Source organism: Phacochoerus africanus, chromosome 2 (genome assembly GCF_016906955.1).
Source record: "Phacochoerus africanus isolate WHEZ1 chromosome 2, ROS_Pafr_v1, whole genome shotgun sequence".
NCBI classification, from domain to species: Eukaryota; Metazoa; Chordata; class Mammalia; order Artiodactyla; family Suidae; genus Phacochoerus; species Phacochoerus africanus.
In genome coordinates this window covers 160647029-160669331 of record NC_062545.1, presented here as the reverse complement: position 1 = coordinate 160669331, position 22303 = coordinate 160647029, and the positions used below count along the sequence as shown (strand labels likewise).

At 44.3% G+C, this 22303-nt stretch overlaps 1 protein-coding gene across 6 annotated transcripts in view; it reads right to left on the bottom strand.

The window, feature by feature from the left end:
• Nucleotides 1–21089, bottom strand: part of BCL2 (BCL2 apoptosis regulator) — a 179856-nt gene extending 158767 nt beyond the window's left edge. The window contains exons 1-3 of one of the 6 annotated variants that reach the window (XR_007133141.1): nucleotides 19330–21089; nucleotides 18365–18511; nucleotides 6751–14735 (exon numbers count right to left, since the gene is read on the bottom strand). Coding sequence is in view for 5 of the 6 variants with exons in the window: in XM_047767003.1 (XP_047622959.1) it covers nucleotides 18452–18511; nucleotides 19330–19911 (642 nt within the window). In the remaining variant the exon portion in view is untranslated. Of the gene's footprint in view, nucleotides 1–6750; nucleotides 14736–17027; nucleotides 18512–19329 lie in introns of those variants that run through there. The other 5 variants (XM_047767002.1, XM_047767007.1, XM_047767003.1 and 2 more) reach the window with 5 other exon arrangements.
• Between the last annotated feature and the right edge of the window lie 1214 nt (nucleotides 21090–22303).

Genomic DNA, 22303 nt, shown 5'->3' with positions numbered 1-22303 from the left:
TTCAGTTGGGGGTGTACTGATCCAGGACACACACACCTGAACGCCGCCGAGCTCAGATTCCAGCCCGTGGGCCACCGGGGAAACAACACACACCACCCTTCATTCCAGAAAACCACAGGCTTCCACCCCGAAAGCAATGCTGACCCTAACGGACCCTAATGGATCCCCTCTCCCTTTAGCCAGGTGTGTTGCGGGCCTCTCTGGATGTACACACTCCTCTCTTGCTTTGGAACCAAGGGACCCAGGCTGCACATTTTAAGTGAACAAAGTAAATGACACGACTGGGCAGGCAGGGGGAGGAGGGAAAACATGCAGAAAACAATTTGATACTATTTCACATTTTTTGTTATTTTATTTCAGCCGCCTATCTCTTTCTAGGACGATTTCCCAGAGAAATTCCATTTTCATGACAAAAGTGGTTTCTTATGCCAGGGAAAAGACTGTAGCACTGTTATTATTGCATTGTTATTTCACTAAGGTCATCTCAGACGGTACGTCTACGGGAGATAAATGGTTTCCTAAACAGGCTTCTCTGCATCCTGCCCCTGGTTATGTTTGCCCCGAGTCATCATTTCTGAGGCCTTGATAAAAGCAGCTTTCTGGAAACTCCAGGGGAAGGGAGGTGACAAAGCGCTGTGACGAAGAACACCAAGTGCTCCGGGGATGCCTGGGTTCAAATCCCAGCTCTGCCACCAAAGCAACTGTAATTAGTCCCCTCTCCAAGCTCCATCTGCAAGACAAGGATAAAACCACACCCACCTGCCTTGTCATAGAAATAAATGTGTTAAGGAAGACAGAACGTTTAGAAAGTGTCTGGCACAGAGCAGGTGCCCTGTGAACACCTGGTTTATCCCAAGTACAGCTGGGCACCCTTTAATGCCACTGGTACTGCTTCATAGGTCGGAACAGGCCACTCTCATACATTCAGTCACTTGGCCGATATTCACTGGGCACCTATCCTGTGCTTGTCCCATGCTAAGCCCTGAGTATTCAGGGATGGGCAGATCATATCCACATTCCTCAGCTCCTACAGACTTCACTGATTCTACCTTTGAAGTGACTTTCACAATTGTTCCACCTCAGTGGGAAGATGCGGCAGGTGTACAGGGCAGGTGCCAAGAAAGACACCTGCCCCCATCTTCCCTTCCCCCCAACACACACACACACACACACACACACACACACACACACACACAAAATCACCACCCTGCTAGAAACCCTCACTGGCTCTCCACTGTGTGGAAGATCAAATCTGAAATCCTTAGGGAGACACTTGGGGCCAGTGAGTCAGCCTCGACTGTCCCCTCAGCTTCAGCTCCTTCATTTCACCCCAGGACTCCTTTTCTCTGGTTATGCTGCCCTCTGGATCATTCCCATGACTGCTGATTTGCACATGGTAGCTTTGCCCTTTCTCCATAGGGCAACTTATCCTTCAAGACCCAGGCCAAATGGCTCTTCCTCTATGAAATCATCCTTAAATTTCTCAGGAAAAAACTCACTGGATTGTCATATTCATTTGTGTTTCTGTCTCCCCAGGAGACTGCCCTCCGCGAGGCCAAAGATGGTGTCCAGATGCCTAGCAGGCATGGAGAACATGGAATGAGCTAAGGACCACACTTTACGTTATGATGTTTTCAAATTGACATTCAGAGTCAGATGCTCTGAGCTAATGCACTGTAACGCAGCTCCTCACACTGTCACACGACTATTCTAAATATTCGAACAATGTAACATAGGCACTGAGAGGAAGATCTAGGTGAGAGCAATACAGAAAAAATCCCCCTGAAATCACAATATCCATATCCACTTGGGTCAAGTTCCTAAAAATTCTCCACTTAAAAAAGTGAGGTAGGGGAAGAAACGGAATGTAACAGGTAAGTAAAGGTCACGGACAGTCTTTTGTTCTATTTTCATTTTATTTATTTATTTATTTTACACTACTCTTGCTTTGCTTCTTCTCATTCACCCTCTGGAATGAATCATTTCACTGAAGTGGATTTTTCAGATGACTGAAGCCTAAACTTTAAAAAAAAAAAAAGCAAAAAACCTTTTTTTTGACCATTTGGAATGAAGATATTTCTGAAACTTATTACCCGCTTTCTCTGAACTCTTCAACTCTTCCTATGGAAAACAGGCCTGTATTGATGACTCAGCAACATCCTTAGGAAAAAGTAAGACTGTCCGAGGCTTACAACCCCCTGATAACCTCAAGGGCGGCTGAGATCTTCATTACTGTCTGCCCCACACAGAGGTGCCTCAGAGGGCTGTGCTTTTCAGTTCCTGAGCCAGTCTTAATAGCATTTTTAACTTCTTCCTGACAATCAGATTTTTTTTTTTTTTTTTTGGTTTTTAGGGCCATATCCGCAGCATATGGAAGTTCCCTGGCTAGGGGTCCAATCAGAGCTGCAGCTGCTGGCCTACGTCACAGCCAGAGCAATGCAGGATCCAAGTTGCATCTGTGACCTACACCACAGCTCATGGCAATGCCAGATCCCTAACCCACTGGCAAGGCCAAGGACAGAATCCTTGTCCTCATGGATACCAGTCAGGTTCGTGAACGCTGAGCTACAACAGGAACTCCCAGCAGTCAGACTTTGAAAATCAATTTTAAAACAATCTGCAGGTCTCCTCTGCCAACTCAGTCCTAATGAACTATATTTGCTGTTTCTGTTGGCTGGGGGACATGATAACCAATCTTGTGAGAAAGTGGATTTTTTGAATTGGGTAGAAAGCTCTTCAGCCTTAAGAAGAAATAAAATTCCCACACCTGCTACAATATGGATGAACCTTGAAAATGTTACACTAAGTGAAATAAGCCAGACATAAAAGGACAATTATTGTATGATTCCACTTACACAATATACAAAGAGAAGTCAAATTCATAGAAACAGAAGACAAAATAGTGGTTACCGGGGCCTGGAGAGTGGCAGGTAGGTGGGAGGCAGCGGGGCAGTTGCTGTTTAATGAGTACAGCGTCTCAGTTCGGGATGACAGAAAAGTTCTGGGCATGGATGGTGAGCATGGCTATACAACATTGTGAATGTGCTTAATGTCACTGAACTGTGCACTTAAAAATGGTCAGGAGTTCCTGTGGTGGCTCAGTGGTTAATGAATCCGACTAGGAACCATGAGGTTGCGGGTTCGGTCCCTGGCCTTGCTCAGTGGGTTAAGGATCTGGCATTGCCGTGAGCTGTGGTGTAGGTCGCAGAGGCAGCTCGGATCCCACGTTGCTGTGGCTGTGGTGTAGGCCGGCAGCTACAGCTCCGTTTAGACCCCTAGCCTGGGAACCTCCATATGCCATGGGAGCCCGCCCTAGAAAAGGCAAAAAGACCAAAAAAAAAAAAAATGGTCAAAACAGCAAGTTTTAGTTATATCAGTTTTGTCACTAGATAAACATGCACCCACATTCATATTATATATGTTTATGTATTTTAAAGCAAAGCTGTTAAGAATGATGGCCCAACTCTAATGAGGAATGGGTATGACCTTCGGCACGTGAGCTTTATGAATATCCTTCTGCATAGCAGGGGTGGAAATTACTTCCTCCTTCCTAGATGTGTTGAGGATCACCATAATTGCTTAAACAGAGATTTCTGAGGGCGTTAATGGGCTTTGCAGCCATAAAGCCTTTTTATTCACAAATGACAACACTGGTGACAGATGGGTCCTCTTCATTTCCATGTGGACACTATGAATCATCCCAGGGAGGGGGTGTGTGAGTGGGAGGGGGCAGAGGAAGGGCGGGGCCTTCTCTTTACCCTGGAAACCAGGGAGCCCATCCTGGGCACAGAACCCAAACCCACCCTTCTCTTGTCCTGAGACCAAGCCAGACAACTCAGTCATCACATATTTAACCATCAAAAGAGCAAAGATCCTAATTACCTGAAGCCATTAGGATTTTAAGGATTTGTAAAAAATACATTAAGCAATCTTGCAGATATTATACTGTTGGGTTATATCTTATAAATTAAACAGTTTAGGGTTTTTTGAACCAATATTTTTAAAGCGGTCTGGTCCGTAAAAGAGAGGGGACATAGCTTGTGGTGTGTTTAGTTCAATAAACACAGAAGCCAGGGTATGGTATTGAACTCTGTCTCATTTAATGAAAGGTTACTATTGTCCGTCTGCCTGAATAAATTCCCCTTCCTTTTTTGCTTCCTTGTGAAATACCATGAAGTTCCACTCTAAAAGTTATAACATGTTGTGCTGGGAAGAAATTTTTTAATTTGTATATGCTTGATTAAACAAATCCCTTAAAATATTTTTTCCACCTGAATTTGAGTTACTTAACTCTGCACATGAACCTAAGATTAAATATTCCATCCATATGTGTTTAATAATCACCAAGAGATATAACAATTAACAAGATTGCAGGAAAGAAAAAAAGAGAGTTTAGTAAGGAGACTAGTAAGAGTTTCCTACCTTGTCAGAATTTGATGTTTAAGTTTCTTTTAAGAAAGTAGTTTCCTGGCCCATGCTGAAACTCCCTGAGCCCTGCAGATCAACACAGCATCCTGTTCAGATGTTATTATGGAAACACTGTGCTGTTCTAGGCCAAATGTATCCAAATTAAACCAAGGGGAATGGAAATAACTGTCCCTTGATGCACCGTGGTTACCGAAGGTGGGTTTGTTTATGAGTAGAATAAAATTTACAGCTAAATATAAAAGCAGATACATCATCATCTTGTAAACTTGAGTAACATGTCATTCCACCTCTGGACTCTGGAAAAAACACTAAGGTCATGCCTAAAATAAGAACAGTGAGGGCTGAGGATCACACCAGGGGTAAAACCGCAGACTTTTCCCACCTTTTGATTAAGGCATTAGGCAGGTAACAATTGGACAGTGAGGTCATTTCTCTTGAACCGGGAAAGCACTGTGGGTGTGTTATTCCAACAAACACACACACACACACACACACACACACACACACACACTTACCCCAGGGAGAGTTTCTGAATCAGGTGTCTGGTCTTGGTGTGAAGAAGTGATTATGACTTATTTTTCAAAGGCTATTTATACAGACTATTGGAGCCAAAGAGGAGAGACAGAAGCATTTTGTTTCTCTGAGTGTGTCTCTTTTTTTTTTTAAACTAGGAAAGAACTTTTAAAGTCCACATTGTAAGAGATTTTACCTCCTAGTTACTGAGATAAAGAAGTCTAATGGACTTCCTAAAGAGACACAAAAGAAACCAAAACATCACACGCACCAAATTGTTACTTTTAATAGGTTTGTGTTTTAAATTTTTAAAAATTTCTTGATGTTTCAGAGGACATCAGTTACCACTTGGATTGCCTGAAAAAGGATCTACTTTTGCCTCTTGCCAGGCCAAGTTACTTGATTTTGCAGAACCTCTGTTTCCTCGTCTATAATTCCACTTCCTACCCTCAGGGGGAGGTTACTGGAGTTAACTAATCTTCTATCCGTAAAGTGTTAAGCCCCAAATCTGGCACCTAGTGGGGTTCAATTATTGCTAGTTTCCTTCCTTTCTGCTAACTTCAGCAGCTGAGGCCAATGACCAATGTTGTGGCAAATGGACATGGGGAATATGGTTGGATTGGTCCGGGATAATAGGGAAAGCGCTCCAAACATTTTAGCCTAAAATAGGTCATCTTTAATCCTATGGTGAGCATGGTAGCCTTTTTGTGGTTCAAGAGAAATGACCTTTTTGTGTGCGTATGTGTCTTTTTAGGGCTACACCCATGGCACATGGAAGTTCCCAGGCTAGGAGTCGAATCAGAGCTGTAGCTGCCAGCATACACCACAGCCACAGTAATGCAGGATCCAAGCCCAGTCTGCAACCTACACTACAGCTCATGGCAACGCCAGATCCTTATTAACCCACTGAGCGAGGCCAGGGATGGAACCTGCATCCTCATGGATACTAGTCAGATTCGTTTCCACTTAGCCACAATGGAAACTCCAGTAGTCCATTTTTAAACTGATATACGGGCCTTATTATACTAATCTATATTTAAATTTTAAGGTAGGACACTATGTTTTAAGTTGTTAATTTTTAAAAAGCCATTCAGGAGTTCCCTGGTGGCTCAGTGAGTTAAGGATCCAGTGTCATCACTGCAGCAGGTTCAATCCCTGGCCCAGGAACTTTCAAGTGCCATGAGTGTGGCCAGAAAAGTAAGTAAATAAAAATAAAAATCCATTCAAACTCCTCTGAGTAAACTGCAATAGTATTGGAAGAACCTCAAAAACAAATACAGAAGTTCCTCTTCAGTGGCATCTTGGGAGCACTGGGACACAGGTTGGATCCCTGGCCTGACATAGTGGGTTAGGGATCTGGCATTGTCACAGCTGCAGCTCAGGCCATGGCTGCAGCTTGATCTGATCCCTGGCCCAGGAGCTCCATATGCCATAGGGTGGCCAAAAAAGAAAAAAGACTATAAAGATGGGCAATGAGGAGTTCCTGTAGTGGCTCAGCAGAAACGAATCTGAGTAGCATTTATGAGATGCAGGTCCAATCCCTGGCCTCTCTCAGTGGGCTAAGGATCCGGCATTGCTATAAGCTGTGGTGTAGGTTGCAGACCCTGCTTGGATCTCGCACTGCTGTGGCTGTGGTGTAGGCTGGTGGCTACATGTCCGATTCCACCCCTAGCCTGGAAACTTCCATACGGTGTGGCCCTAAAAAGACAAAAAATAAATAAATAAAATAAAATAAAGATAAGCAATGAGGTCCTACTGTGTAGCTCGGCGAACTATATCCAATCTTTTGGTCTAGACCATGTGGAAGATAATATAAGAAAGGGAATGTATGCATATGTATGACTGGGTCACTTTGCTGTACAGCAGAAATTGGCACGACATCATAAATCAACTATAATTTTAAAAAACGAATGTAAGACGTTAATACTGCCCCATCAGCACTCCTGTATTGAATTCCCTTGTTTTTATTATGTTGTAGCCCCTATATTATATTGTTAATTATTTGCCTGTTTACTGTTCTGATTTCTCCACAATGTTGGATTCACGAGAGGTACAAGAGACAGTTCATGGCTGTCATGTTTCTGCCATAGCTCCAGCACTCTTACAATTATCTGTTGAATGAACAAAGTTGAACAAATGTATACCCATATGTCCTTTAGACACTGGGGAAATCCTACAGATGAAAGCGCCACCATTTTTTCAGTTCAAAAAACACTTCACTCACCAAATTTATATTGGATACCTAAAGACAGGAGCTCAGTTTTTCTTTTGGATCATGCTTGAGGCATGTGGAAGTTTCTGAGCCAGGGGTGGAACGCCAACCACAGCAGTGACAACATGGGATCCTTAACCTGCTGTGCCACCAGGGAACTCCCAGAGTTCCAATTTTTAAAGTAAATAAAAACACAGATTCCTAGGCAGAAACAGCCATTTATGTTTATATAATTCCACTTGACCCCTGCTGAAAGGAGCTGTTTTCCAGAACCCTCACATGAGTTTTAGCAAACTCTCTTACCCAGGACACTACCGTCCTCTTAGAAGGAGTTTCAAGGTCAAGTGTGCCCAGTTTGATCAATTCACAGTCACATCCACGTGCATCATAAGGCGAAGTTAGATGTCCCTCCACCATTAAGATGAAACACATTTCAAAAGCTAAACCAAAGGAGAGAAAGTAACCTGAAATGCAAGATTACATTTTAATTTTCCTGAAAATCTTTGCGATAAAAAGCAGTTAGGGATATTATTTTTTAAAATTAGGCATAAACTTGATTAGGTTTCTATTGAGGAATCTAGTGTCCTTATGAAAACATGCCCCAAGAAGGAGCACAGCATTAAGAAATATCTCCCGGACTCCGAGTCTGGCACTGAAACACCCGCTCCTCTTGACTTACTGGCTCTCATGTGGCTTTGTTAGTCTAGGTTTTCTCTTCACATGGGGATAAACAAATAACAAAAAGGGTGTGGGAAGAGGAAGCCAGAGAGAAGTGGGAATATAATACCTGCCTTGCCTAGAGTTTTCTGAAAATCAAATGGGTCAAAAGATCCAGAATTCCTTCGGAAACTTTAAAATCCTTCATCAAAACAAGACACCACTGCTGCAATTTTTTTTAACCTAGGAAAAAACTCTGTGAAAATTGTCTTTCATAGTTGAGTTCTTTCTTCAAATAAATCTTCATTAACTGGTTGTTAATGAAGATTTATTGCAATGTGAATTCCAACAAAATCAAGTTTTCAGTCAGGCTGTGTTAATTTAAGAGAATGGGAAACTTAAAAAAAAATTTTGTATATAACCAGAACAATGACCAAACATATTCTTTTCAAAGTGGCTACAGAAAAAAAGACCACTGTAACTGAAAAAGAAATGAGCAAGATTTGAAAGCATTCAGTCAATCACTACATCTTCCCAGAAATCTCTCCTTTCCAGTCCTGATTATTGCACAAAACTATCAATTTCTTGGGAGTTCCCTGGTGGTCTAGTGGTTAGGATTACAGTGCTTTCACTGAAACAGCCTGGAGTTCAATCCCTGGTCTGGGTACTGAGATCACACATCACCTTTACTGAGCTAGCATCCTACCTGTCACTAATATCACCTGTCTAGCTGAGTAAATAGAGAGGGGCCTCTCTAAAATAACCCCCCCCCCCATACACACAGTGGTACAACTCTATTGGCCACCTTTCTAATCCACCCCACTTGTACCCCTCACTCCAGCCAGGCTGGACTCCTCTGTTCCTTTAACTCCCCACATGCTCTGGAGCCCCCGGTCCCTCTTCTCCATGTTCTGTCTGCTGGCCACACTCTGCTCCTTCTTCCCACAGCCCTAGGTTACTTTCGGCTCAGCTTCCAGGCTTCAGCTCCCTTTCCTGGGAAGACTTCCCCAACTCCAATAAATGCCCCTACTGTGGTTGCGTTTCCCCCAGGCTCTCCTGCAGCTGCTGTTTCATGATCTCCAGCTTGCAGACTCTAAGCCAGCTCATACCTCCCCACATTGGCCCATAGCATGCTGCCAATGGAAAAAAACAAAACAAAACAAAGTGTGAGATAGAGGAGTCCCCCATCCCCTGTTCTATCTGCTTTAACTGTATGATCCAGCAAGCACGCATGCAAACACACACACACACACAACGATTATTTTCCAGTAAACACACAGAAGCAATCGAGCCCTTCATGATATGGATGGGAACATCCTTTTCAAACAGGTAGAGAGGTTTGAGAGAAGAGTCAAGTGTCCCAACCTGTATTAAATGTCCCCCAAACCCTCACATTTGAAAACCACTAATTTACTCATTGGCCATGCCCTTTCAATCTTCCCTACAAAAGGTATTTTCAAATTCCATTTGACATGTACTTTCATCAGTTAATTTTTAATTGAGCCAAATATGAAATGCTTGCATTAACCAGACAGAGCGTGTTTAGCTGCTGATTTGCAGTGACAGCTTGTGTTATTATCACACACAGGCCAAGCATGAAATAGAAAACTAATAACCCCTTAAGTGTAGTCTCAAAGTATCATTTATGGGAAAGAAAACTACATTCAAAGGAAACTTGTGCAATGGCTGTCATTTTTTTTCCCCCAGAGCCACAAGCTGTTACAAAGCAGGGAAGCTCATTTTCTCACGGATCCGGAGGATCAAGAATCCCACTGTCACTGGATGTATTCATTAAGAAGGAATCTGGCAGCAGCACAGGGGACAGATACTCTGGAGAACGGGCCAATTATCTGGGTGTCCTTTATAATTTGAAGTTTCTGAATTCACTCATAGATAAGCCACTTGAAGAGGGTCTGGCAGTGGTAACATAATGCACAGATGGCCATTGAAGAAACGAGAGGGAAGAAGTAAAGATAGGGGAGAAAAGAGAATTTGCTTGTGGTTTCTTTCACAGGGACTCACATCTGTAAGCCCCAGAAGTATGGTCAAGCTTCATGACAAGTGCACAAATCACAGAATCTTTTTCAAACAGATGACAAATGATGAGCAACGATGCTTTTGAGTTTGCTTCATGCCAAGGAATAAGGATTCTCAAAATGCAAATTCCACCAGTTCTTAAAAACCACAGAAAGGCTGTGATGCTTGCTTCAACCAGAACAGAGGATGGAGCCCAAACCTGTCAGCCCAGTGGTTTGCTCCATACCACTCCTAGTAATCTTCCCATTGGCCAGTGTATGGAGAAATAAAATCCCAGCATCCTCTGCTCTGGACATACTGAGTTATACTGACCCCCATCTCCAATTGGCTACTTGTTTTTAGGGGAGGAGAACTAGGGGACCATTTATCCTTGTGACTTGTATGCTATAGTTCTTTTATATTTGAGCTACAATACTAATAACAGAGGAAAAGCCACTCTGTCCCCCACTGTGAGAACCATGGACAAGCCCTGCTTTCTTTCAGGATGAGGTAGTGAAGAAGCTTAGATGACAAGGCTCTGACTATCTGAACAGGGCTGGAGACACAAAACCCGAGAAATGAGAGCAAGTATGCACATATATGTCTGACTGTGTGCGTGTATCTTTTGTACAAACAGATACAATGTGATCAGTGATGTGCTAATCTCTCATATTAGTAGTGAGGACTTTCATTAAAGTTGAATGTTTAAGATCAAGCAAAATCTAGAAGATTTCTTTTCAGGTATGAATGACTTACTTTTTCAATTCAATGATAAAGGATGAAATCAAAACATTGAGGTAGTTTTCTTTGTCCACTTCTACGGAATATTAACAGAATCCATAGGATGGGTCAGTGGGAACACATATGTCCCTACAGTGGAACATTAGAGAGTGGAACATATATACTCTATATAATAAGTGGAGAGGCACACTAGTTGATGAGGATGAGTCTGATGTCCAAAGGGCCTCTATCCTAATCACTTTTATTAATTCATTTATTCAATCAACAATCATTGTGTGCACCTACTATCTACCATGCTAGGTGCGGGTTCAATATACTAGGAGAACTGCTATTAAGTCAGCAAGTACCAGTGCAGGAGAACTCCTGGACTGTCTAAGAATCTGCAAAGGGAAGACACCACTAGGATGTTGAAACAACAGTAATCTAACTCCAGTTGAGTTATCTTTAAGTAGGCAAACTGGTAGTGGGGAGCCAAGCTTTGAACAGTAAAACTTCAAGTTAATCACCTTAATTCAATCCACAGACCTCTACAGAGGTCTTTGGGGGAAAGGTGGTGTAGAAAGAGTGGTTAATAAAAGAAGGCAGAATCAGCAGCAGCAGCTAGGACCATTTTTGGAAACAAAAGAAGAAAAGGGGGGAGTTGACAGGGTTTGGGGGAAAAGCAGGGTGTATTCCAGCCCCAATGTCTCTCTCCAGGTCTAGATCCTGAAGACCAACTGCTCCTGGGCATTTCCAATGGATAGCCTATGGGAAGCTCAAGATGAAAATGTCCAAAATGAATTTCATCACATTTACCCCACAAAACGGTCATTTTTCTTATCCTGGGTTTGGAATTTGCATTCTTTGCTTCTTTCCCTCCCTCATTTCCCATGTTCAATCTGTTGTCAGTCCTTGGGGTCCACATCCCCACTCCCCTGCCCTGGTCCAAACCTCTTCCTTGGTCTCCCACTATCCAACCTCAGCCACTGTCAATCTTCCACCAGCCCACATACCCCACCTTGTCTCAGAACCCTTTCAAGAACCTATTAACATCGACCAAATTCAACACAGACCTCTCAACTTATGATCCAGTCTTTTCTCACAAGAAATCTCCATGCCCCAATCTCGTCAGACTCTTTCCAAGTCCCCAGGGACGCCTCACACATTCCTGCCTGCTCTGACTCCTCCAGGCCCGTCCAGCTACCTGAAATGCCCTCTCCGTATCTCCCACCAAAACTCATCCAGATCCCCTTCTTCCAGCTGGACCAGATGGTTCCTCCCACTAAAGTGTGTCAAGGATCACAGCAATTTACACATCTCAGTCTCACTACTGGTTGGCTAATTCCTTAGAGGCAGAGGTTATCTTCCACAGGTGAAACACCTGGCACAGAACTCCGTACATGGTAGACCCCCAATAAATGTTTTTTCAATGGAAAAGGGTAGGGTGCATGCGCTACAAAATAACAAGATCTTTATTCTCCCACCACTGCCCTGGTTGCTAGGAACTCGGAGTTAAGATTAGTGAACAATTGCTCGTCTTCCTTAAGACCTCTTCCCATTGTTTTCTTCTTATACAGTCACTTTAATATTTAGTAAGTGGTTCTGCCTCACTATACTTAAAATTTTGTTAAAAATAGCTCAAAACTGCCTTTAAAAGTTTTAAGTGTTAGAGAGAAAGAGAGAGAGAAAGAGAAAGGGAGAGAGAGAGAGAGAAATGCCAGCAGGAATTCATAAAGAGAATGGCTAGGACGTAGTCCTAAAAATTTAGACTTAGAGGTGCCACCTGGCATCCTTTATGGACTTGCTTTTTTTCCCCAAGAGATAAAAAAATCAATATCTAAAGATGGTGATATAATTTGTAATTAATTTTTTCCTACCCTAACTGTCAGAAGGCATTGAATTAAGAGGACTAAGTATTTTCGCTTTGAAAATTCTAATGCAGCTGAGTGGAATATCTGGCTGCAATTCAGTTTCAAAGGCAATACATGAATATGACATTCATTGTTCTGTAAAAGCAGAAGAAACCTTTAGTGCTGGTGAGGAAGAGTCGGATAAAATCAAGAAGAGAGACCCTGCAACACTGACACTTTGTCTGGTCCTCCAAGCATTCCCCAAGTCATAAACTCCCCATATTCTTTCGCAGCTTAAGACAAGACAGTTAAAAACAGAAAAAAATGTAGTAATTCGAACCATCACAAGAAAGAAGTATTGGTCTCAATGGTGAAATCTCCTTCGGAAAATGTAAGCTTCACTTGACACTGTGGGTCCTTGGGTTGCTTTCAGGAGACTCAGTAAAGAGGAGAGTGGAGTCCGGCATAAGCCTCTGACTCATTATGTTGAAGCCCCAGAGAGTTCATTATTAACTAAAAATGGAATATGGCTCCATCCCTGAAAGTCTGAAGGCAAAACAAGGAGCAGAATGGAAATACCAGCGAACTTTCTCGTAGAATCTAGCCAATCACGTAAGAAAATCATCCAAGGAGCTCTTGGTGCACTGCTACAAAGGGCCACCCCAGCAGGTCAGGGACATTCCCTTTCTACCGTGTTTAAGAGGGCATTTGGGAAAGCAGTCTTTAGTATAAGTGATTTTAGTTAAGTTTAGTTAGTCAAACTTTATCTAAGGCTAGAGCATAACCCTCACTCGCCTCTAACACTGCACAGACCAGAGCTAGTACAAATTCTTCTAGCAGATTCTATCTTATCCCCTGCATAGGGCTGGAATTTATGAGCTCTGGAAGGAAAGCATCAGATCTGACGACAGAATTTTTCCTTGACCGGCTGCCTGTAGTAAGACTGGAGTAGGGGTCATAATATTCTAGCTCTGACCCACCCCTTCTCTGCTCCCTCTTGCTGGTTACCTAGACACAACGCTCTTGCGTAGACACAGTCCTACCTTACTCGTGTTGGTGAGTATCAAGGAGCTCCCCCTTGGAGGTCTCCCTGTGCTGGGATGATAGGCAGGTGGGGGACCCTGGTGGGGGGTGGGAGTGGTCCTGATGAGAAATTCTACATAGCTTTGGAGAGATAGAAACAATCATTCCAGCATCATGCTCACTGAAAGACAGCTGGGTTTCTCTTTTGTCTGGCAAATAAAGAGCAGAGAAATCATGCTGGCACTAGAGAGGTGAGCACAGATCAGAACAAGTGGCGATCTACCAAAAAATACTTAAAAAAATGAAAACAGCTATGTTGTGATTTCAAAAGTTCTACAACCTCCAGTTAAAGAAGGGGCCCACGAATAAAAGAAGTTAGACAGTAAACACCTGCACTTCGGGAACACGCACGTCCCAGTGAGCTGGGAATTTCTATGAGTTGCATTTTGGAAGAGAAGCCTCTTAATAAACAGAACACTACTAGAACCTAAAACCAAACCAAAACAAAAGCTTTGTTTTTTCCTCTCTCCTCTGTTCTGGTTCAGATCAACTCGTATTTTTCTGCATTCCAGAAGGATTTAAGAAAGATATTTCTTCAAAGCAATCTATTCTACTCATCCTAATCAGAGCCTTGATTGTCTTCTACTGAAACAATTAATGAAATACTTGAAAAACTGAAGATTAGTGTTTATTAAGTCTTCGTAATATGTATAAGGAGTGTCCAAAGGGTAAATATTTAACAAGGGAACTCCCCCTGCCTTTCGGTTCTCTTAAGTGTATGTCCGTGTAACACAGTCTTTTTAAAAAACTATTTCTCCTCCTAGTTAAATCAGGCCTAATACACACATGAAGAGCCATATGGTTAGAAATAACTTTTTCAGACAAAGATGGAAGTTTATGCAAAATAGCACATACTTAAGTTTTTTATTTTATTTTTTTTTTTTCTTTTTCCCTCTAAATCTGAGAGTTTAAAATCACGCTTACCAGGTTGCGTGGCAACTCTGAGTTCACGTGGACATCTCTAGCATCAGCCTATGAGAGTATCCAGGGCTGGAGAGGGGGGGAGCGTTTCTCCCTGACCCCCAACCTAACCCAGGGCTGGGCACACAGAAGACTTGCAATCACATTGGTTGAATTACTGTCTCAGTCCTTGGCTGACTTTCATCGTTAATCCTGTTGTGAGGTCAAGCACTGATTTGGTTTGAATCAAACCAAGAGGAATGAAAAAGAAGCTTCGTAGTGGAGTCAGTTCTCTGAGTGGTCTCCTGTGTATAGCTGGGGGAAAGGGTGACCAGCTCGCAAGGTTACCGCTATACCTGAATAAGGTGATATTAGATTACTTTAAAAAGGTTTAACAGAACCTTTGAACCTCAAATACAATATATCTCTGAGGGGAAAAAAAAAGCCTTTTTACTTGCATACTACAAAGACAGTGTTGTTTTTCTAGCACAAATACACTTCTGCTGAAATACCGCTTTGCTAAACTCTTGTGAAGACACAATGGGTGCCCTCGGAAGTGGGTGTGGGGGTGCTCTGAGTGGGACACACTGCTATTAATACACATAGCACCCACATGCCTGCTTCACGAGTGGGTTTATCATTCCTCCAAAAAGCTGACTAGGACTGGGAGTAGAGATAAAGAGAAACTCAAAGAGATTTGGCTTAAAAAAAAAAAAAAATCTGTGGCTTTCTGTTACCTGGTGCACTGTGTGGCCTAATGACATTTGAACAATCTGAAATGTTCTAGGTCAATCAAGGATTACTAAAAAGATCAATCAGTTCTCACTAGAAAGCACAGCTACAAGTAACAGGATGCGCAGAAGAAAGACATGTTTTCGACCGATACTAAATAGCAACAAATGCCCTAAAACAGAAAAGAGAACTGAGTGAACTATAACATTTTACAAAAGTCCCCAAATGTAATCACTCAACAGCACATGACTGCAAAAGCAATAACCGTGTATTTTTCCACAAAATAAATTATTGAAAGGGGCCATGTGATTCTTAGTAGGCAGAAAGATGCACTTTCCCAAGGAAAGTTCATCATTAAATATATTATCGAAGACTGGATCATCTTCAAGCTATTTTTAATCCTGTCATTTTGCGGCCATAATTGGCCATAAGCAGCTGATACTCAGCCACTAGAAAAATGATGCACACTGGCCCAAGAATGGTATTACTTTCCAGTTAATCACACTTTTGGGTGGATGTAGACAACACACAGAAACGAGAAACTGCTTGCTGACCAACTAATAAAAAGGAAGCTAACCTCTACTGGATGTGGAGAAGTAAGTTCCTGTCTTCCTAAACCACAAAGACCAAAAGATAAACACACACAAAAAGTCACAGCACCATCTCATCAACAGAATGAAGCCAACTGCCTATTTAAGGCATCTCATTCTTGCAATCATCAGACATCTCTCTTCTAAGACATGAAGCAAAAATGTTGGTCACATTTCTCAGTTTGGAGGATGCTATCAATATTCAGGCACCATCATCTCACCCAAATCTCAACCCACCACTTGCAAGAGCCCCTTGGTCATGAAGAAGCTCTAAACTCTTCTATAGAATTTGAACTATGTTACAAGAGAATCAAATACCTAATGGAGCTATTGAAAGAGTAAAACTTCCTGTCTTTTAACTGGAACAGAAAAGCTGTCTTCCTTTAATGGGGTCAGTAAGGCCAATACAGATTGCAAAGCTACCATGAAAAACATTCTTGAGGGGACAGGGCATATAATCATTTCTTTCATATCTCTCTTTCATTCCAGTCTATTTCTTTCAAGGGTCAGAACACTCTTGTGGACACCTAGGAAATACGCAGTATTCTATGTAATGCTATGGACCCGTGAGGCCACTGGAAAGGGACACTTACAGGATCCATCCCAGATTGTCATTTTTCCTAAAAGACATGCACAGGATTCAATGGTTGGTGATGGTGGCCAGCATTTCTCACTTTTATGTGTATACACACACCTGTAGATGTGGAAACCACAGATTCTGACTCAGAAGCTCTGAGGTGGGACCTGAGACCCTGCATCTCTAAGAAGTTCCCAAGTGATGTCTAGGCTGCTGGTCTGTGAACCACACTTGGAAGAGTAGGATCTTAGACATCTCCTAATGCTGCTGCCATCTCGATGCTCTGCTGTCCTGTCACCCTCTGGATGCCTTCTTCAGACTGAGGAATAAAGCCCCACTCCACTCTACATCCAATTTTGTCTTTAGTCTTTACTTAATTTGTAGGCTTCTGGGACCATCTTTCAGACCCCTATCAGTCCAAGGCCCTGCTTTCTCCAAGTTATGGAACGTGGAATGCAAACTATTCTTCAGCAGCAAAGAAAAAATATGACTTCAAGTCTAAAGCCCCCATTAATACAGATTCAGTAGATGAGCTGATCCACTGAGTCAGAGTCATCGTCCCATGACAAAAGAATGTGCTAGCTCTCTTCTGAAGCTTCACCATCCTTATTAAGAGTCCTCTGTACTGTAAGATGAAACATAGCTGATTGGTATAAATCTGGAGGAAATTTTGTCTATATGCCAAATGCTTAAAATAAAAATTTAGATTAATAATGCACCTCTGAAAGGATAAGTAAATCAGACTCCCAAATGCTGTTACTTTTATTCCAAAGTATCCATTTATGATTGTACTTCCTGATATATATACATGTATATATACTTTTTGGCCAAAGTCCTTTGTTTTCCTACCTAGTCATCCATCTATTTATTGTTCTGAAAACTACATATTTCAACATCAGCTATTTGTACTTCTATATGATTTATTTTTACTATAAGAGGTTTTGTCAAAAAAAAAAAAGTTTATCATGTTCTATGGTATGTCATGTGGTTTGGCATCATAAAATGTAGCCTCTACATTTATCAACCTCAGATACCTGTTGACCACAAAGACAGGGTCTACTAAGAAAACTCTATTTTGAAAGGAGGAAAAAGTGAGTCTTCACTTAAAAAGAAAATTCAACTGTACGAGATGTTAATATACCACAGCTCAACAATGAAGATCAAGATTATATCTTAATTTCTATCATAAACATAGGTCTCTGCTTCCCATCTTTTGATTAAATTACTTGACATGTGACAGTTACCACTTTGGACTTCTTTCAGCTAGGAAGAAAAATGGTTTAACATTTTTTCACAAAAAATATGAAAGAATAAAACTGTTAAATTAGCTTTACTTTGGTCTTAAAATGATCCCTTTGGCGTCTGGAAGTCCCTACCTCTTTGGTTATGGTGGTTAAAAATAAAACCACCTACTTAACCAAACATTTTACAAAAATATTCTTTTCACCGTTTACTGCATTCTTCCAGAATTACTAAAGATCTGGTAGTATGGGATCTCAAAAAACAAACAACTCACAAAAAGCATTTAAATTTTAGAGATGAAATGGGGATGTTTACTTTTAAACACTGAACAGTGGCATCAATATTTTGTCAACTTTGGTCAAGCAGGATCAGATGTTCATGTCAGTCATCTACTTTTCTTGGCCTTTTTTCCTTTTGGCCCCTTAATATTAGCACACTTTGTAAACTGTAGTAAAATATGTAATGTGCATCTTGAAATCCAATCCACTTATAGTAACTGCTAGGCTTTTTGCTTCTGTTAGTTTCCATAAAATAATAGCATTAGTAATTCTCCCTATAATCCTCCCTAATAAAGGATGCCATTCTCACTGAACTGCATCCTTTTTCAAAGACAATTGTTTAGATTAAAACAAAAAGTCTGCAAAAGCTTCAGACAAAAATTATTCCTTTTCTTGGTTTTTCATAAATTAATAATTTTAGATATATAAAGTATAGACTTCAATTACACTTCTTCAGTCTTAGGATCTGTACCCCTACCCCCAAAGAATCATACACACAAAAAGAAATTTATGGTGACATAATGAAGGCTCTACCTAGCACAATACCAGAAAAAAAATCTGCTCACACATGTTCTTCAAAGATACAGGCATTAATCACTTCAACTAAAGTCAGAGCACAGGAATCCATAGCTAAGAATCAATTCTTCTATGCTTTATATAGATACTGTAGATTCACGTTTTTCCAGCAGAGAAGACCCAAAATGATGTGAATTCTAGTTGGTGAAAAGTAAGACAGTAAAATTCCAGTAAACCTCAAAATCATACACAAGTTATAGAAATAGAACACAAAGCGTGCAGCGAATGCAAATTCTGCCACTGATGAAATAAACACCCATAGATGAGTGTTCTTCAAGACAATGGGTCATGCCCACTGGGAATGTGGCTCACATTGCAGCTTGGAATGGCCAGACTTTTGGAAAGTCAACTTACAATTTACCTTTTCACAAACATCCAAGATTTCCAGGGAAATGGGCTCCACTGGTTTTCCTCTTTGGGTAGATGTTACCAAGTGAGTAGGAGAAGGCATGCCCTTGGTCTTCTGGGGGAGTCTGTTCTTCTAATTGGGTGGTTCTCACATCTTAGTACAAAGAAGAAACCCCCAGAGGGGCTTATTTCTGATGCAGATTCCCAGGGCCCAGCCTGAGATCAGTTTATGAGTTGGCCCTGTCTCTGATTTCAAGGAGCTACTCAGGCCAGGTACAGTAATGCTGGGGATCCTTGGACTCCCAGTTTGAAAAACACTGAAGGGATGCCATTATCCCAAGAGCCTACTGAATAGCAAAGCCTGGATCTTTGAACCTCAACGGTTGGCAAGCAAGGCAAACAGTTTTGGCGGGAAGGAATGATCACAGTAGGGTTGGCAGGGAGAGAGCTCTGAACAGGGGAAATGGGGAGGGAAGCCACAAACCTGATTTTATAGCACTGGCTCATCCGCCCGCCCTTGGTCGAGCAGCCCACCCACACTCCAACCACTGCATCTCAGACCCTTAACGCGCAGCCCAGACTCACATTCAACCACACATGCACCTACCCAGCCTCCGTTATCCTGGATCCAGGTGTGCAGGTGCCGGTTCAGGTACTCAGTCATCCACAGGGCGATGTTGTCCACCAGGGGCGACATCTCCCGGTTGACGCTCTCCACACACATGACCCCACCGAACTCAAAGAAGGCCACAATCCTCCCCCAGTTCACCCCATCCCTGAAGAGCTCCTCCACCACCGTGGCAAAGCGTCCCCTCGCGGTGAAGGGAGTCAGGTGCAGCTGGCTGGACATCTCGGCAAAGTCGCGGCGGTAGCGACGAGAGAAGTCATCGCCGGCCTGGCGCAGGGTCAGGTGGACCACAGGTGGCACCGGGCTGAGTACAGGCCCCGCGGCGGCGGCGGCGGCGGCGGGGGCGGCGGGGGCGGTCGGGGTCGGCGGCGGCGAGGTCCTGGCGGGAGCGGGGGTTCGCCCGGGCTGGGATGAGAAGATGCCCGGTGCGGGAGCGGCCCCCGGGGACGCGGCGCCCGCGTCTCCGGCATCCCACTCGTAGCCCCTCTGCGACAGCTTATAGTGGATGTACTTCATCACTATTTCCCGGTTATCATACCCTGTTCTCCCAGCGTGCGCCATCCTTTCCCAGAGAAAAAGCAGCCGGGTACCAACAGCACCTCTCGCCCCCGCTTCCCACCCCACGGCCCCGAAAGAGAGAATAGTTATAATCCAGCTATTTTATTGGATGTGCTTTGCATTCTTGGTTGAGGGGGTGTCTTCAGTCACGCGGAACACTTGATTCTGGTGTTTCCCTCTTGGCATGAGATGCAGGAAATTTTTATTTAAATTCCTTTCGGATCTTTAGTTCATGAGGCACATTATTAATTATTGTTAATATCAGTCTACTTCCCCCGTGATGCTGAAAGGTTAAAAAAACTAATCAGTCAAAATCAGGTGCATTTCCCTTTATACACTGGGTGAAAGCAGGGCTTAACACACTACAAGTTACACAGCTGAAAAGAATGTATTAAACTGCCTGGAAATTAAACTTACTCGAATGCACTTAAAAGTTAAAATCTCAAATGTTTCCATTGAAAGTTACATTAAGCCAATTTTCTGTGCAAAGAACTTACTTGTATTTTTTAAGGACAGCATGATCCTCTGTCAAGTTTCCTTTTTGTGAAAACAAAACAAATGCATAAGGCAAAGATTCCATCAATCTTCAGAACTCTCCAGTTATAGCTGCTTTGAAACTTCCAAATGAATCAGGAGCTGGGGGAGGAGGTGTAAAAATTAGGAGAATTTCCAGTTTGATTCCCAGACTTCTCCTTTACAGAAATGTCAATCCGTAGGAATCCCAACCAGAGATCTCAAGAGCACGAGAAAAGAAAGGCAGCGGCGGCGGCAGATGAATTACAATTTTCAGTCCGGGATTTGCAGAAGTCCTGTGATTTTTCCCCTCTCGGCAATTTACACACGCACACACACGCGCGGGCACGGACATGGATTTCTACCCGCGGGGCCGCTTCACGCCTCCACGGGAGAGAGACAGGGACCGGGGGCCGGTGGACGAGCCGGGGACGGGGACAAGAATCCTCTTCTGATTAAACTCCGAACAGCAAATGCATTTTCCGAAAAGCTGCTTGATAAATGAAGGCTGGACGCACCCGGCCCGCCGGTGCCGAGCGCGAGAAGCCCGCGCTGTGTGTGGTGCGGCGAGGGGTGGGGAGAAGGAGGTGGTGGGGGAGGGTTTTATTTTTTCCCTCTTTTCCTAAAAAGGATGACTGCTACGAAGTTCTCCCCCCTGGACCCCCTCTTCCGCTGCACCCCACCGGCGCACCCCGCCTCCGGGCTGCGCACCCTTTCTCCTCCTCCTGCTCCTGCGCGGCAGAGCTGGCTGCGCCCGCCTCCCCCGCGCTCCCGCTCAGGGCGATGACGGCCGCGCCGGCGGGGAGGGCTCGGCTCCCGGCACCTTCGCTGGCAGCGGCGGCGGCGGCGGCGGCGGCGGCGGCGGCTCGGCGGGGAAACCGAGCTTGGCGGGCGGGAGCCCGGCGGGCGGGGGCCAGCGCAGGGAGGAAGGGGGCGGGCGTGGGGCCGGGGGGGCTGGCCTCTTACTTCATTCTCCTCTAACCGACTGGTTTCCTGTATGTACGTCACACTGTTCATTCAAAAAAAGAAGAAAGAAAGAGCCCTCCTCGGAGCCGCCTCACCGCCCCCTCCGCCCCCTCCGCCCCGCTCCCCTTCCCTGGGTTAAAGGAGCCGCGGCCGGCTCTGGAGCGGCGCGCCCAGCGGGGACACATGGCGCGCAGGGCCGCGGCCGGGGAGGGCGAGCCCGGGACAGCCCCCGCCCGTCCGCTCGCTCAGCCTGCCCGCTGGGCCCAGCCGGTGGGTGGCGCGGGCGGCGCAGGCCTCCCGCGCGGCCGCGGCGCGGTGGGTGTGCGCGGGGCCTCTTCGGGCCTTCGGAGGGCCCGGCGAGCGGCCAGGGCCGCCGGAGGAACCGCACGCGGCCGGCCGGGTGGCTGCTAGGGGACGGCGGTGGGCGCCAAGAAAACAAGCGCCAGTAATCACTTCGGCCCTAACCGCGCGCGCGCTCCCGTGTGTGTGTGTGTGTATGTGTGTGTGTGTGTACACACAGCAGCCCGTGTGTGTGTGTACACACCAGCGCTTGGCAGATGCTGACCGAAGCAAAGAGACCTCAGCGCTTCCCTCCGAACGGAGGCGACGCTGCTGCACATTCATCAGCGAGGGAAGCCCCAAGCGTGTGTTTACTTTCAAGTTGCTTCCTAGGTGTCCACGCAGAGAATACACTTCGGTGACACCATCCATGACCAAAGCCAGACATAGCTCTCAGTGGCCCGGCAGAGGGATTAGTGGGGGATATACCAAGGGCTTTCAAGTGGTTAAGTCAATGTTTTTCCTCTACTAACAGTCTGGGCACTGGGTTAGGGGCTGCCCGCCACGCTACCGTGGGAGGCTACAGGGCTACCTTCAGGCCCCAAGCCCCCAAACCAGGGTAAGTGGGTCCACGGCC